General features: G+C 37.1%; 1 protein-coding gene across 1 annotated transcript in view; it reads right to left on the reverse strand.

Annotated features, from left to right (window-relative positions):
• The window catches only part of LOC306872083 (EVI5-like protein), a 43,806-nt gene that overhangs the window by 5,580 nt on the left and 20,974 nt on the right, over window positions 1-17,252 (reverse strand). The window contains exons 13-20 of the mRNA XM_079420458.1: window positions 17,031-17,171; window positions 13,189-13,305; window positions 11,247-11,387; window positions 10,889-11,068; window positions 10,367-10,513; window positions 9,733-9,828; window positions 9,540-9,635; window positions 4,339-4,543 (exon numbers count right to left, since the gene is read on the reverse strand). Coding sequence (XP_079276584.1) covers window positions 4,339-4,543; window positions 9,540-9,635; window positions 9,733-9,828; window positions 10,367-10,513; window positions 10,889-11,068; window positions 11,247-11,387; window positions 13,189-13,305; window positions 17,031-17,171 — 1,123 coding nt within the window. The remainder of the gene's footprint in view (window positions 1-4,338; window positions 4,544-9,539; window positions 9,636-9,732; window positions 9,829-10,366; window positions 10,514-10,888; window positions 11,069-11,246; window positions 11,388-13,188; window positions 13,306-17,030; window positions 17,172-17,252) is intronic.

Below are 17,252 nucleotides of genomic sequence, written 5' to 3' on the forward strand. Positions count from 1 at the left end.
TAATAAACAAAAATACTGTATATATTTGTATTATTTTACATAGACATTAATGCTGCATACTTTTAAGGTGAATATTTTCTACCATAATTTTATAAAGAATTAATGTTATAATCCAAAATAATACATCGCATGACACCAAAATTTGAACTTTGCAAATGTATAGCATAAATGTTTATTTAATTTTTTTTTTTAAATACATTTTGTCATCAAATACAGAACACTGGATCATCATTTGATAACATTGCCATTTATATAATCTTTAGTACTGTCATTCTTAATAACACATCAGTAAAACTGTAGGAGAGAGAGGATGTGATCTGATGGGTGTCATGGGGAGACGACTGGACATTTATGTACTGGTGAAAGGAGGTAAGGCAGCTGTTGGAGCACTATAGAGGAGGTGATGTCACCTCAGCCTCTGCGTTATGACCTCATGCCCTGGCACTGGCCATTTATTTAATATGGCTTCACCTGAAAGCATAATGTGGGGTGTATGAAATATTGACCTCTGCTTTTGGGGTTGCTGTTTTGATAAACACGGTGTTTGAAATAGCAGTCAAACTACATATGAATGAAAACACTGAATACAGTACATACAGTAAGAACATTTTCTGTATGATTGTAACACTTGAATGACGTTACATGCGCTATATACAAATATTATTTCCCCAATGTCTCTCCACATTTACTTAAGAAAATGGAAGACCAAAAAAAGGAGGCATTAAATAATACAGTGTTCTTCTGAACGGTGATTTCATGCATAAAAGTATCATTTATGCATTTTGTTGTAGTTAGGTTGTCTACTGTAACTACAACAAATCTTTCATAAAACCAATCAAGAGTTTCATTATGATCCTTGCTTACATGGCAACCTTCAAGCAAAAAAAGAACAAAAAAGAAAGAAAGAGTGAGATAAAAAAAATGCCATGAAAGGATGTTACCAAAAAAACTTCTGATAACAGTACATAAAAGTATTGAGCTTCAACTGAAACTGCTTCTGAGATGTGATAGACTTTATGCAGGGAAAACTGACTCATATTACCACAAAGTACTGATATTATAAATCAGTGTAACATTTTTCATTCATCTTTTTTCTTCTTCCACTGATTAGAACATAATTCAGCCATTCCGAAGGTGATTGAAATTAGAGCTCAATTTGAGACATATGTGTTTGATCATATTAGCAAATCTAAACACGGTATTGTTAATTAACAAGCTTGGAAAAGGCTTCCCAATAAGACTGACTTCTTGTTTTAAACAAAATCAAGTCCCTGAACAACAACTCTCATTCCAAGTTCATTTCAAAACAGCCATTTCTGATTTCCTATTAGCAAATATTCTTCAGAAGCTAAAACTCACACCACAAAACCGTTGTGTTTTGTAATCAAGTTGTGAAGAAAGTTTCCTCCGACTATTTGAAATCCAACAGTCCCAAACCAGAACAAATGTTGGTACAACAACTGCTTGATAAAATCTTTCAGCTTCTGGGACCCTCTGAGGTTTCCCTTTAAAGACCAGCAAGAAATGAAAGGTATAAAGCAACTTCCTTTACTTGCTGCTTTTCTTGTAAAGAATACAGTTTATAAACGGTAAACACTTCTGAAACCGGTTTTGTGGATGGTTTTAAATGTTACAGAGGTCTCTGTGGAACAGGAAGGATGTTCTAAATCAGAGTAAAGCCCTAGTAGAGACGATGCTAGAGGTTTAGTTTTAATTTGTAGTGCAATATGAAACAATATATATTTTAATCAGTTACAAGGGCATTACAGTTTTGATCGAGGGAAAAATAGCAACTCTACAACAAGCAATTCCACCAAACAATTTTGCATAAAAAAATCAGTCAATAAACACTGTGGAAGGTTAAAACAGCAACCCCAGGATACCTTGAGAACTTGCAACCACTCAAAAGGAGATATGCTTTATAAACACACTTAAATGGTTTTCATGTCATATTCAGCACATACTGTAAATACTTCTCCCCAAAACTCCAATGACTTGTAATGCATCATACTGTCAGAGATATGACTGAGAGCAGTGTCTCGCTGGTTTTTGTCAATAACCAGTAAAGGGTGCAAATGTCGGCAATGTATCGCTCTCAGAAAGTCATGTAAAATGTCTGATAAATGCAACGACCGACGAGCTTTAGCAAAATGAGGCAGTGGTGGGGAAAGGCAATGACACAGATGTACCATGTGTGGCCAGACAAACACGGCATCGTAGACAGTACTGAGTTAGATGGAAGTCTTCAAAACAGGTTACGAAATTGTGGGTAAAAAAATTTAAGTGACCAAACTCGATTAAAAGGAAGAAAACTGTTACAAGTATGAAATATTTGTATAATATAATGTATATATACAAAATCTTGCATTTGTTAATTAACTGTAATTTAGTTGAGTGGTTACGTTTGTTTGTAAACCTTCTGTAGTTCAGTCAAACGCAAGCAAACTTTCTTTAACAACTAAGAGCTACAGTCTTCATAAATGCTTCAGGAAGTTGCTTTTGAATCAGCGCAAACCCATAAACATCAGGATCAATGCTTAAGATGGTTAACAGCTGAAATGTGAAATGCAAATCAATATCGCTTAGTTGCTTGAGGGCATTTATGTAGTGTACAAATCTAGGCAACTCATTGCTGGTAAGCGCCAAGTCGATAACTTCACAGTTTATCTTGGATTTATAGATCGAACTTACATGGGAGTAAAAATGATTTAAAAATTAATAATAATAATAATAATTAAATAACTAACTAGATATGTCATAGCAGCAGCTGTTTTATCTGTTCTTGACCCTTTTTCAAACGAATCTCTTTTCTGGAGACCCTGTAGTTTCAGCTTCATGCTGTTTTTCAGGATTGGCACAGAAGAATAGTATAAATTAAATAGTTTGGCCTCTGTATGCATGAAGTACATTAACATTATTTAAAAAAAAAAGAAATAACCATATAAATAACATAAAACACATTTGGCAATGTTGACACGAGTTCTTTAGCAATGGATTTTTCTCCATCCAAAATTTTGATCACCTTTGTTTGTTTTGTATAAAACACACACAAATACATGGATGAGCTACGGTAATATTCATCTATGTATGTAACTATTAACATCCCTATTACGTTATATAATAATTCTTATTTTCTTTCCTTCAGCCTTCGCCTCTCATTAAAGTGATTGTAGTGTCTGTTGCATTTGAGATAAACACAAAAGGTGCACATCCTCTCCACAGGAACAAGACAGAAAAACGAAGAACGTCCATGTTGAGAAAAGCACCGAATCTGCTGCTTTCCTCTATAGAAACGGTAGAGATGGTCCCTACGTTTGACACCAAGTGAGTGTGACAAAGACAATCCCTTGATTTCCAAAGCCAAGGATCTGATAGGATGCTGCAAACTTTTAGTGTACCCGAAGGTGTGTATCCTGCTTGCTTTTTCTCTCCTCTGTCACCTCATTTCTAGCCAGATGGCTGTTGTATTGGTGAAGTTGGTATGCTCACAGGGATTGAGTGAGTGTCTGGTTAAATTAGAGGTAGTTTCAAGGCCACACTGTTTTCTGACAGGAGAAAATGGCAAAAATGACCACACTTTCTGGCACTCTGAGAAGAGGACAGTTTGACTTCTCTGTGTATGTGTTTTGTAACACAGAATCCAAATTCAGTCCTGGGAAGAAATACAATATGTTTAAGGACTGTGCAACAGACACACTGACAAAAAGACAAAGAGAAAGTATAAGAGAGAGAGAGAGAGAGAGAGAGAGAGAGAGATACAGGCTGTGTCTGAATTTGAAAGCAGCTGCCAAGTACACCAAACGTCACATCTAATGATCTAGAACAAAGTTTAGACAGAAATCAAATATTTAGTGACTACAATGTCATTTCTGTGTAGGTTTTAAAAATGTATGCATTTATGTCTTGTATTACTAATCTCTTCATCAGATGCCATTTTATTACTAACCGCCAAACTGAACGCACAAGATTGTGGAGATATTAAAAGTCAATCAGATGGAAGGCAAATGCTGGATTTGGACGTGCCTTAGCAAAGGCGCCTTTTTCAAGTTTCGGACACAGCTCGAGTGAGAGTGAAGTATACTATGAGCGTGCCACGCTATGCATCGGTTTCCTGCCCTACCTCTGACAGCTTCTGGGTGAATGTACATAATCTCTCGCTCTCGCTATATGTGTGTGCATTTTGTGCAGTCTATTCCTAAAGGATTCCATCTGTCCGGTCTCACCATTTCAAGCAATCTCAGTTCTCGAGTCCTTCGGTGCACACCATGCCCGAGTACAGCTGCTGCTGGTTAGGCAGAGGGTCTTGGCAGGGGGTTTGAATGGGGTTCCTTTCCTCGCCGTCGCTGTCTGTGCTGCCTTGACTGTCCAGACAAGGTGAAGAGTGGTGTGGGTACAGGGAGCTCACAGGCAGGCTCTGAAGAGGGTCCTCGTCCGAACTGAGGTAATCACCTTCTGCAGATGCTGGGCTTTCCAAACATAGGTCCTGATAAACACCACCACCGGTATTCTGGAACTTGGAGGGCTGTCCACGCAGCTGCCTGATCTAAAATGTTTAAGAGAAGGGAGTTGATTCTGGCAAACATTCTTACAAATACGCAGCTCTGCAGAAAAGACCATTTTACTAATGCTGGATCAGCGCCTGCCTAGTAGAAGGACCGGCGTATGCAAAACGTAGTTAGGGCAACTGACTGACCAAGTCAGTATATCTGGCAAGCATTCGTAAAAAAAAAAAAAAAAGAAGTTCTGTAGGGGCCTACAACAAGATTTTAAAAAAGATGGTTGACCCAAAATTGAAAATGTGCTCATTCAAGCTGTAGGTAACTTTTTTCTTTAGTAGAACAAAGATTTTTAGCTGAAACAGTGCTCCTTGGTGATTCATAAAATGCACGTCAGGAGCTGAATGTCTTTGAGAATTAAAAAAAAGCATATCAGACAGCACAAAATTACTACCCGTGGCTCCTGATGATACATTGAGGTCTTATGAAGCAAAACAAACGGCCTGTGTAAGCACTGAACATTATTTACAACATAGCCTCAGGCAAAAAGGTAATGCAATTCTTTTCTGTGAACTGCCCAATAAAGAAGTGAAATGTGGATGTTTTACATGTCTAAAGCATATAAAGTGAATAAACTTGTCTTTATCAGCTCACATTTTACATATACAAAGAAAAACCATAAAAACTTTCATCTCACCCCTTTATTTAAGGGCTCATTGGTCTTTGGTCTGAATCGGAACTGTTTCCTCAGTTTAGTGTGCTTTTGGAGGAACTGGAGCGCTGAATGAGCTGGCAAAACCAGCATTATTGGACCATACTTGTTCATTTCAAGATGGAGTGACTGACAGGCATGTCTGAAAGTGAGTTTTGATTGAGTGGTTTTGATTGTAGATCTGTGCTGCTCGAGCCACGAACTGTTACAGACACTTGAGTCCGATTTGGTGAACTGATTCAACAAAAAAAAAAAAAAACGGTTCAAAAGAATGATCCGTTCACGAACCGGACGTCACTCCAGACCGTTTCCCTAAGGCGAGGCATTACAGGTAATAATGTTGTAAATAATGTTCACTTTCTTGCACAGACTGATCGTTTTGCTTCATAAGACCTCAATGTGTCGATAATAGCCACAGGTATTAATTTTGTGTTCCTTGATATGCTTTTTTCCCCTCATTTTATGAATCACCAAGGACCGCTGTTTCAGCTAAAAATCTTCTTTACTGTTCTACTGAAGAAATAGTCACTTACATCTTGGATGGCATACTTCATACTTCATACCTTTATCCCGCTTAACCGTCCTTTTTTCACTTGAATTGTCACAGTAATTCCACTAAACTGGCAGCAACAAGTTGGTACGTTGCCAACAAGTGGTGATTATTAATATGTGCTGATGTTTAATTTAATCACTGAATATCAAAGAGATTAGAGCAATGTATAAACATGCACTGTGATTGAGATCACTTAGTCGAACTCATTTCTGTGTTAAATACACTGTGGTTGAGATTAAATTCATTAAGAGGTGTTTTTACTGAGACTTTGGTATTAAACAGATTACTTGCATATTTGGGCTGCAAATAAAAAAAAAATATTAGTAGAAAAAGTGTAATAAAAAAATCAGTTTTAATTAATTAAAAAATGATCTGATTAAAGTTTGCAGTGAAAAAGTCATGTTAAAGAGTGCAAGATTTGTAATTCAAGTTTTTAAAATTAATTCAATTTTCAATTTAATTTAGTGGTTTAATTTATTATACAATTTCAAGTTGGATATTACATTATACAACGTAATATTAACTGCGGACAAAACATGCTCTGTACCAATCACAAAATAGGAACAGGACTTCAACGTATCCACAGACACCAATTTTTGGAATCAAATCTGTAAAAATATATTCAACTTCAGCGTTCTTAAAAACTATAGAATTAATTCAATACAAAGTCATTCACAGAACACATTTAACTCACATTTAACAAAAACTGTTTAAAATGGGTATAGCAAAGTCAGATAAATGTATACGCTGTATGCTTAACACACCGGATACATATTTGCATGCAATGTGGTCATGTCCACCCAGTACCTTGTTCTGGAAGGAAGTCATTAAAACAATTTCAACACGTTTCAACTGTAGCATTCCAATTACCTCATTACTATGCCTGTTAGGTGATACCGCAGTAATTTCCACTACAATAGAATACACTGCTCTACTACTCTTGTCTCTAGCTATCGCCAAGAAAACAATTCTCATAAACTGGAAAAATAAAACCAAATTTCCGTCACACAATGGTCTCAATTATTAAAAGAACACCTAACTAATGAAAGACAAACCGCTATAGCTAAAAACCAACTGGACACATTTACACTACAATTCACACCTCTGCTCTTCTGTCTAGACATTTAGGTATCTTCCATCTATTTTTTTATATTATATCTCACATTGTTATTATATACTGTACACTGCCCTCCAAAAGTTTGGAAATGCCCTAGAAAAGTGGGCTTTTGAACAATATTGGCATGAATCCTTTTTAATTTGTGATAATTTTGCACTGATAAAGGACAACACAAACTACAAAAACATATTTTATTACATAAACAGTTTATATATTGATTTTTTTTTTCGATTCATATATTCAAAATATTCACCATTAGCAGCTATTAAGTCTTCAATGATAATGTCAAGTTACTTTAATGTATTTGCACCAAAAAATGATAAGGATTTATGCTGATATCGTCCAAAACCACACTTTGCCAGGGGTGTTTCTAAACTTTTGGAGGGCAGTGTATACTATATATTAATTATCTAATAGTGATGCCCTATATTGTAAAAGAATAAGAAGTGTTAGATTACTATAAATACACTGCATCGATATATATCTTGGCATATTCTTATAATATTTAATTCCGTCAAATTATATAATTTTATAATTATGCATACATGTAGTCATCTATATCTAATTATATCATGGATTATAAATGGATACTTTATATGTAAATATATAGATGTGTGGGTATGTGTATGTATACGTACACGAAAAAATATGTATATATGTGTGTGTATATGTGTATTTATTAGTAGAATAATAGAAAAAGTGTAATTAAAAAACAGTTTTAATTAATTAAAAAATAATCTGATTAAAGTTTGCAGTGAAAAAGTTATGTTAAAGAATGCAAGATTTTTAATAATAATAAAAAAAGTAATTTAGTGGTTTAATTTATTTACCCATTTTATTCACCTACAACTATCTACATTTATTTATTTTGATTTGGCTCCATGCCCATCTTTGAGACTATTTACAAAGCTCTTTTTGACATTTTAAATTCGTGGTACCATTTGTATGTTAAAATCTGCATGTGCACTGGTGAATATGTTTTGCGACTATGAATGTGTGTGAATCATGTAGACAGTGGATTTTCTTGCGTGACAGAAATGGACCACAATTTATTGCTCTCATTTCAGATCTTCCCTTCTGAGTCAGTGAGCATAACCGAGTGTGTTTATGTGTCCTAACATTCGTGAGAGCCTAAAACAGGTATTATGCTAAAATCTCAGATCTGAAACGTCATGGGTTTCCCAATAAGTGCTTTAGCAATTTGCGAATGTGGGAGTGGGAGGGGCTGTGGTTAACCAATGGAAAAGCGTCCTGAGACAATCATCTACACAAGCCCCACCTCTCACTTCCTCTGTCTGGTTGATCTCGTTTCAGCCAAAACCACAGAGCAAAAGTCAGTGCACAGCACTTCCGAATTAGGACATCACCGAGATTTTTAAAAGTACTTTTAATGAAACATTCACAAATCTTAATGAAAAGCACGTTCAGTGCTCAAATACTGAAAAACTGCAAGATGTGCAAAAGTGTCCAAAGAATTTCCATTTACACATGTACAAAGATTAATAAATAAAATATATATATAAAAAAATGGAATACAGAACACTTTCTGTGTGGACGGCCTTTAAATCAGCTTCTGGATGGAAATGGATGGTTGTAGATTAAATAAAAAAATAATTGTTTATTTTATGTATTGTATGGCAACATTGAAACAGACATTTACCCCATATAAAATATTTACTAATAAAATAAAAAAGTTATTTAAAACATCAATTGTTTTATACTGTTGAAGTACAAAATGATAAATTAACCATCATGTTATATCTTATTGTGTTATAATACATTAGGAGCCTCTTGTGTTTTGATCAAAAACTATGCACAATCTTTGGCACTACCGAACATATGGCGACCTGATTTCGTGGGTGAATATGAGCACATGTAAAACGCTGATGTAAAATCCGTCATTTGAAAGCACCCACAATGCATCTCAACTCAGTGATTACAGTAACCATGAAACTAGAGCATTATCACTTCACATTTGTATGTAAACACTGACACAAGCAAAGAAATCGAGCGAGAGGAAACGTGAGTGGCGATGACAAAATCAAAACGAATTTTGAAAACGAGAGACAGAGTGATACGTGAACAGAGAGGTGAAAGGGAGGGAAATAAATACAAGAGAAAGAGAATGTCAACACACTCTCACACCCCCTGTCACGAAAGGTTTTTCTACAAATGAGCAAGATCATCACATGAAGTGCGTGAGATCGAGCTGTGACTGTGTGCGTGGGTAAGCACCACAGTATCAAACCATCAAAGCCATCTGTCTGTGTGAGGGCACATGGGGGGAGTGGGGAAAAAGATTTTCGAGTGGTTTTTATTGTGGTAAGGGAAGGTCCCAAATGCCAAGAAAAGCACTACAATACCACTTTAAAACGGTGTACATGGGTAACCGCTCAGAGCATACCAATAAGAACGGTGACAAAGAGCAGACGGAAAGATTTAGATTATAAAATAAAAAAAAAGCCAAACTAACTGAGATAAATGGCGTTTTAAGAAGAGGAGAAACCAGGTTTGTGTAGTAACATGGGATCATGGGAATCTTTTTTTACCAAAAACGTTATGTTTTTTTTTTCCGATCACAGATTGCGATGAATGTGCCAAGATTGTGACAGATAGCACACTATGCATGTGCGTGTGTGTGTTTCTATGTGATAGCCTCACCTCGTTCTTGAGTTCAGCGATCTGCTCTCTCAGTTGAGTTATATACTGTCTGGAGTCTGAGTGATTCAGCTGGCCTTGGATCAATCCTTCCTCTTTCTGCAGGCAATACATTCACAATCTTACACTTAATTATACTGATATAACAGACAGAACTTTTATGAACTTGGTGAATGATACGGATGATATTTCTCACCTGTATTTCTAGCTCGGCTATCTTTTGCTGGAGTTCAGCCATAGCGGCCATGCTGTCAGCTTCTCTTAGACGGACCGCCATCACCTCTTCTTTGCTCTGAAAGAAAGACAGCAAAATTACTATTTCTAAAAAAAATTGAAATTCTAATTCATGCATTAATCTATAAATGCTACTTCAGCTATAGCCTTACTATGTCTATTTACAAGTGATGCACTGATATTAAAATTAAGGTGATAATTACTTCATGTCTGATGAAATGTCTGATGTCTTTTGTCTAAATAAATAAAAAATAAAGCTATAAAAACCAATGCTACAAATGAATTTGCTTATCACTGTAATATAAAGTACAGTATGAAAAAAAATGGATGTTTATTTTTTTAATGGATGGGATTTTCTTATTAAATTATAAGTGTTTTTTTAGTGTGTGTGCGGTAAGCAAGGCTAAACTAAATGTAAAAATAGAGGAAATGAGTACAATTAAACATTCAATATCAACCAATGATGCTGAAAAAAATGTCTCATGTTTGCCAATAAATTATATGGTATTGAAATATGACATCCCATTTACTGTTTATCTCTCTGAATATTCAGTTATGGGTTCTTCCTATACTATATGACGGTGAATGCACTGCACCTTGCAGTCAGACTCGGACATCTTTCTCTTCATTTCGTTGAGCTGGCTTTGTAGTGTTTTGTTGTGAGAAAGAGCATTCTGCAGTCTCTCCTGCTGGCTGGCGCTCTCTTGCTCATGTCTGACAACTAGTTTACAGTTGATCTGGTTCTTTGGAAAAAGAGAGAAAAGTGTGAGAAGTTTAAGTGTGGATGTATGGTAGCAAAACTTTATCCTAAATTCTGAAAAATGGGAAAACCTACTAATGCATCATGATTTTTGCATTAAAATATTCACATACAAGTTTTATGTACAAATAAACATGCATGCATGATTAGTTAGAGTACACACAAATTTGTTACAAGGGAACTGTGGCTTCATTGCTATATTGCTATATGCTATGTGTATTGTTACATTCTGAATTCCATATACAGGCCAGGGTTATTCCTGTTATGTAAAGCTAAAACTAGAAGAAAAAAAAAATTACTCAACATAAAATAAGACTGAAAAAACAAACAAACAAACAAAAAACACTGTAGTTCTAACCTGGCTTTCAAGCTGCAGGTTTTTAAGTTTGACCTCTTTGAGTTCAGCCTGACCCTGAGCCTCTCGCAGTCTCAGACTCATCAGTTTGTCCTGTAGCTCATTCATTGCATTCTTTTTAGGAGATTCTTTCCAGTGGCCTCCTCCTCCTCCTCCTCCTCCTCCTCCACGAGACGTATGATGCTGTGATAGAAAATACGATTTGCAAACAATTAGATTTGTGGACTAGTAGAGGGTCCAACAAAACATTTTGCTGCAGAAAGGAATTTTATCGATTCATTTTTGCCTTCCACAAATTCATACTTTTTTTTATGAATGCCAAAACAATTGAGTTAGGTAGGGTTCTATAGAGATTCTGCACCTGCCAGCAGTGGTTGAGATCAGTGACAGCCTCTTGCATCTCTCTGAAGGAGCGCAGAGTCTCCTGCTCTCTCAGTTTCACCAGCTTCAGCTCCTCCTGCAGCTGAGCTACATTGATTTCATCAGGCAGAGAGCTGTTCCTCTGTAACACACATACAGTATTCCATTAAGCACTATACTTCAGGATCATATACAGTGGTGTGAAAAAGTGTTGGCCCCCTTCCTGATTTTTGCATGTTTGTCACACTTTAATGTTTCAGATCATCAAACAAATTTAAATATTAATCAAAGATAACACAAGTAAACACAACAGGCAGTTTTTGAATGAAGTTTTTTATTATGAAGGGAAAACAAAATCCAAGCCCACATGACCCTGTGTGAAAAAGTGCTTGTCCCCTAAACCTAATAACTGGTTGGGCCACCCTTAGCAGCAACAACTGCAATCAAGCGTTTGCGATAACATGCAATGAGTCTGTTACAGCGCTGTGGAGGAATTTTGGCCCACTCATCTTGGCAGAATTGCTGTAATTCAGCCACATTGGAGGGTTTCCGAGCATGAACTGCCTTTTTAAGGTCATGCCACAGCATCTCAATAGAATTCAGGTCAGGACTTTGACTAGGCCACTCCAAAGTCTTCATTTTGTTTTTCTTCAGCCATTCAGAGGTGGATTTGCTGGTGTGTTTTGGATCATTGTCCTGCTGCAGAACCCAAGTTCGCTTCAGCTTGAGGTCACGAACAGATGGCCGGATTTTGTCCTTCAGGATTTTTTGGTAGACAGCTGAATTCATGGTTCCATTTATCACAGCAAGTCTTCCAGGTCCTGAAGCAGCAAAACAGCCCCAGACCATCACACTACCACCACCATATTTTACTGTTGGTATGATGTTCTTTTTCTGAAATGCTGTGTTAATTTTATGCCAGATGTAATGGGACACACACCTTCCAAAAAGTTCAACTTTTGTTTCGTCAGTCCACAGAGTATTTTCCCAAAAGTCTTGGGGATCATCAAGATGTTTTCTGGCAAAACTGAGACGAGCCTTTGTGTTATTTTTACTCAGCAGCGGTTTTCGTCTTGGAACTCTGCCATGCAGGCCATTTTTGCCCAGTCTCTTTCTTATGGTGGAGTCATGAACACTGATCTTAACAGAGGCAAGTGAGGCCTGCAGTTCTTTAGATGTTGTTGTGGGGTCTTTTGTGACCTCTTGGATGAGTTGTGCTCTTGGGGTAATTTTGGTCGGCCACTCCTGGGAATGTTCACCACTGTTCCATGTTTTCGCCATTTGTGGATAATGGCTCTCACTGTGGTTCGCTGGAGTCCCAAAACTTTAAAAATGGCTTTATAACCTTTTCCAGACTGACAGATCTCAATTACTTTCTTTCTCATTTGTTCCTGAATTTCTTTGGATCTCAACATGATGTGTAGCTTTTGAGGCTCTTTTGGTCTACTTCACTTTGTCAGGCAGGTCCTATTTAAGTGATTTCTTGATTGCGAACAGGTGTGGCAGTAATCAGGCCTGGGTGTGGCTAGAGAAACTGAACTCAGATGCAAATCACCTCAGGGGGGCAAACACTTTTTCACACAGGGCCATGTGGGTTTGGATTTAGTTTTCCCTTCATAAAACCCTTCATTTAAAAACTGCATGTTGTGTTTACTTGTGTTTACTTAATATTTAAATTTGTTTGATGATCTGAAACATTAAAGTGCGACAAACATGCAAAAAAATAAAAAAATCAGGAAGGGGGCCAACACTTTTTCACACCACTGTAGTAAAAGCTTTGATAGAAAATAGTTTTCTAAAATTAAAAATAAACAGTTTCACTTATCATTTGTATGTGCACAAGCCGTATCATCACCACTGAACTAATCATCACCATTGATGCAGAACTTTCATTTCATACTTGAACATCTTAGTTGAAGAGTCAAAGACACACATACACACACCTTTTCCAGATCGAGCACTTTGTCCTGCATTTCTTTCAGAGCACCGAGTAGTTCTGCCTCCTGCAGACGAGACTGTTCCAACTGAGTCTGCAGCCCACTCACAAACTCCTCTGTATACTGCAGACAGAGAAACAAAATGGACTGAAACACTGATGACTGCACAGTAGGCTATAATGGCTGCCATTATATCACATTCACTTATGGCTAAACAGTGTAAAAGATGTAAGGATTCCACACAAACTGCTTTGCAGCAGTTTCTTGAAGTAAAAACGTTTTTCAACAGATTTTTAACAATAAACCTTTTATAACAAATCACTTTTATTGTCACATCACCACAGCACGTGTGCCTTCGTGAGTGAAATTCTTGAGCTCTAACATGAGCTCCAACAACCCAGAAAAGAGATCATCCTTTGAAGAAATTTTGAAAACCAATCTATTAATCAGATGTTTTCCTTTGCCAACAAGAGAGCCGTGCCAAAAGAGCTCAGCAGTGTTCTCCTGTTCCTGTGTAGGAACCTTGATCCAAATTACTTAATTAGGATCAAGTTTTCCTACACTCTCAAACTCCTTATTTATTATATATTTTAATATTTTGCTATACATTTAAGTAAAATGCATGTTATACTTAAAATCAATGACTATAAGTCAATAGTTTAATTATGTAAAGGCTTCAGTCGCAACATGGGAGGTTTAATGGGTTTAATAAAGTGTACTTCATTATCTTATAAAAGTCTTATAACCTTTTATAATGTTCATTTCACAGATGATTTGTTTAATTTATGGATTATATACCACTTAAATGACGTATTTAAATCCTTTTGGAGAAAATGGGAAAAATTCTTCTGAATCCAAGGATGCTAGAGAAATATGCGGTCCCTGTTGTGATCTATTCTATATTTTGTGCCAGTGTTGCTAACCAATGTTGGTAACCATTAAGAGTCTATAGTTAGACTGATGAACTATATTACTTGGTGGAAGAATTTCTTATGATTGTTAAGAGTGAAAAATGCACTTGTTATTGAACATTGGTGTTACATTACTAATATCACTGTTTGCCACCATTCTGTTAAAGGTATAACCAGTCAAGGAGTCAGTGTCTAAAAACAGCCCTTGGGGAAGTCGTGGCCTAATGGTTAGAGAGTCGGACTCGTAATCCAAAGGTTGCGGGTTCGAGTCTCGGGCCGGCAGGGATTGTAGGTGGGGGGAGTGAATGTACAGCGCTCTCTCCACCCTCAATACCACGACTGAGGTGCCCTTGAGCAAGGCACCGAACCCCCAACTGCTCCCCGGGCGCCGCAGCATAAATGGCTGCCCACTGCTCCGGGTGTATGTTCACGGTGTGTGTGTGTTCACTGCTGTGTGTGTGCACGTTGGATGGGTTAAATGCAGAGCACGAATTCCGAGTATGGGTCACCATACTTGGCAGTATGTATGTCACTTCACTTCACTTCACTTCAAATATTACTATAACACAGTAGGCCTCTAGACCCTTACGTCATAAAATAACAATTTCAGCCTCTTTTGCATTTCCAAAGAATTTTAAGATTATGTATGAAAAATAACAGTCATTCTGTAAGTGTCTACTCATAGCAACAGATGTGCATCTGGAAATTTATTTAGTTAATTTTAGCATTATCTATCACTGAAGCAGCAGTGTTGATGTGACTGTGCTTCTGCTGTGCTCTGTGTGCATATACTGTGGCCTACCAGAGGGGGCTGTGGCCTGCCCTGGAGACTTGTGTGAACACTAGTTCCCACGGACTTTTACTTCTGTTTTTCTTACCTCCCTCCATGCTTTCCAGTCACTTCATCATACCCGTATTACTCAGATGTTTCAATCACAGAGGCTCTCACTCATTCTACCTCTGTTTACTTGAAAACTCTTAACAGAAGGCCTGGACTTTTAGCTAAAATCCAAACGCTTTCCTTTCTAGTTAGTAAAGCACAGCATAAATGAACCTTTCACAAGAGAAAACATGCACTGCCAGAGATCCAGACTCGACATTCACTAAACCCTAACAATACTATATTAAAATTAAATCATATAGGTCAGTATATATATATATATATATGTGTGTGTGTGTGTGTGTGTGTGTGTTAAAAGAGGATGTGAAATGTAGACCACAAATAACATTTCATATCAACCACAGCGAGCCCCTTTGCTCCAGGTAAGGAAACCAGATTCATCAGATTTAGGTCTAAGCAGCATAAACACTCACTCTTATATATACTAAATCCCTGTCAGATCTAAACTAGAGAATGTTTTTTTATTTTACAGGAAATATAATGAATAAATGTAGAACTCTGTAAAACAATTCAATAACTGGTATAAAAGAAGTGATGTGTGAGTATTTCAATGATGAGCACATGCAGATTTTTGACAGATTATTGTGAAAGAGAACTGAATGCTGCATTCTGGCGTTGTCTGAAACGTGTGTACTTTGAGTGCGTGTGCACAGAAAACATGAACAAATACCAAACTCTTTTGCCTCTTCTTGCACTCAAATGGTTTAAAATCACTTGAATGTTTAAATTGGCAAGACTTAGAAATCAGTTCACGACGGTTAAACTAATTCATGAATCACATTCATGCTGAACCGCAGGGCCTGGTCAGTACGGATCACAGATCAACTACGAGCCGTTAAACCCCTAGCTACAAAAAACACAAATATGGATTATGAGAAAAGGTTAGCTGTTAGCTGCACATGGTACACTAGTTCTGTTGACATCAGCACGGCTACAGGACAGTGGTCAATTCTGAGTGTAACACAGGAAAGTGCATATGAGCAGAGCGTGTTGCTCTGAGTGTGAAACACTCGCAGGGTCACAGCTCACACTCAACATGACACACACCACACCCTGGACATCTTCTCAAACATGCCATTGACACCTAAAAAAAATTTAAAATTCGAAAATACCTCATTTGCTAAATATTGATGCTTTGGCATCCATTCTTTTAACTAGTAAGGATGATGAAAGAATTTAAATGATAATGATGGGTTCAAACAGTCAACTTGGTACTAACAGTCATCTTCATAAATCTTACCAGAAAATAATCACTGACCTGTCAGTGACCCAGTTTAGGGTAATTCTGACGTGTGAAAGCAGATCTTTTGACTAAGAACAGCCTGCAGTCATGTGTACAGCAAACATAAAGATGGTTCAAAAAATAAAAAAGCATGTTTATTTCTGGTAAACTGCACAATCTCACATTGCAACTTTATGAGAGAATTTTTCCTCATAATCAACTGCTGTATTATTTTTCAGTTTAATAATAATTTAATAGGAGGTACCCTCAAAAGGATGAAGTCAATCTATAGTTCATTTTCAGCTAGAAATAAACTTTTTTGTTTTTGGTCAAGGGATGTGATTGTTGTGTCTGCTTCACACTGCACACATAAGCAGTGATAAAGCATAACCGGGAGAACAGGCCAACTTTGCAGTGCTTTCATGATGACAGTGTTTCAGATCATATTGGGTTACTACCTTGATTATTTCAATAAATAACAGCCATAAATTCTAAAATGGTTAATGTGAACTTAGTTAAATTGCCCAAATCATCTATATTCAATCAGACTTGCTGAACAGAAAGTGCTCTTTCTTTGTGTGTCTGTTGGGCTTTGTGCCACATGTTCCACATGCAGTGGCAGACATCTTATTTAAACGAAGGGTGAGCAGTTCACTCCAGTCATTTAATGTAGTTTCATAAAAGGCTATATTTATAAAGACTTAATGAAAATGTTTGTGTAACTTTTTGACAATATTTCTGCTGAGGTCAGCTGAGTGCAGCAAAAATAGTCTCAGCACTGAAACCCAACTTGTAGCTATGCATCTGCTATTACCTTGTGTTGTTGAAGTTCACGTATGGTGTCCTGCGCCTTCTCCAGACTCTCACTGGCTGTGTAACACTGCTGCCGAACCACAGCCAGTTCACGCTTAATAACATAGTTCTCCTCTGCCTCCTGGGCTCGTGTCACCTGACCCTGAGTGAAGAGAAATAGCGTAAGTTTCTTCTTGGGAGATTTGTCTTTTAACTTGCGGTTAGGGGGAGATAAGTATGACAT

Source organism: Barbus barbus (genome assembly GCF_936440315.1).
Source record: "Barbus barbus genome assembly, chromosome: 7".
NCBI classification, from domain to species: Eukaryota; Metazoa; Chordata; class Actinopteri; order Cypriniformes; family Cyprinidae; genus Barbus; species Barbus barbus.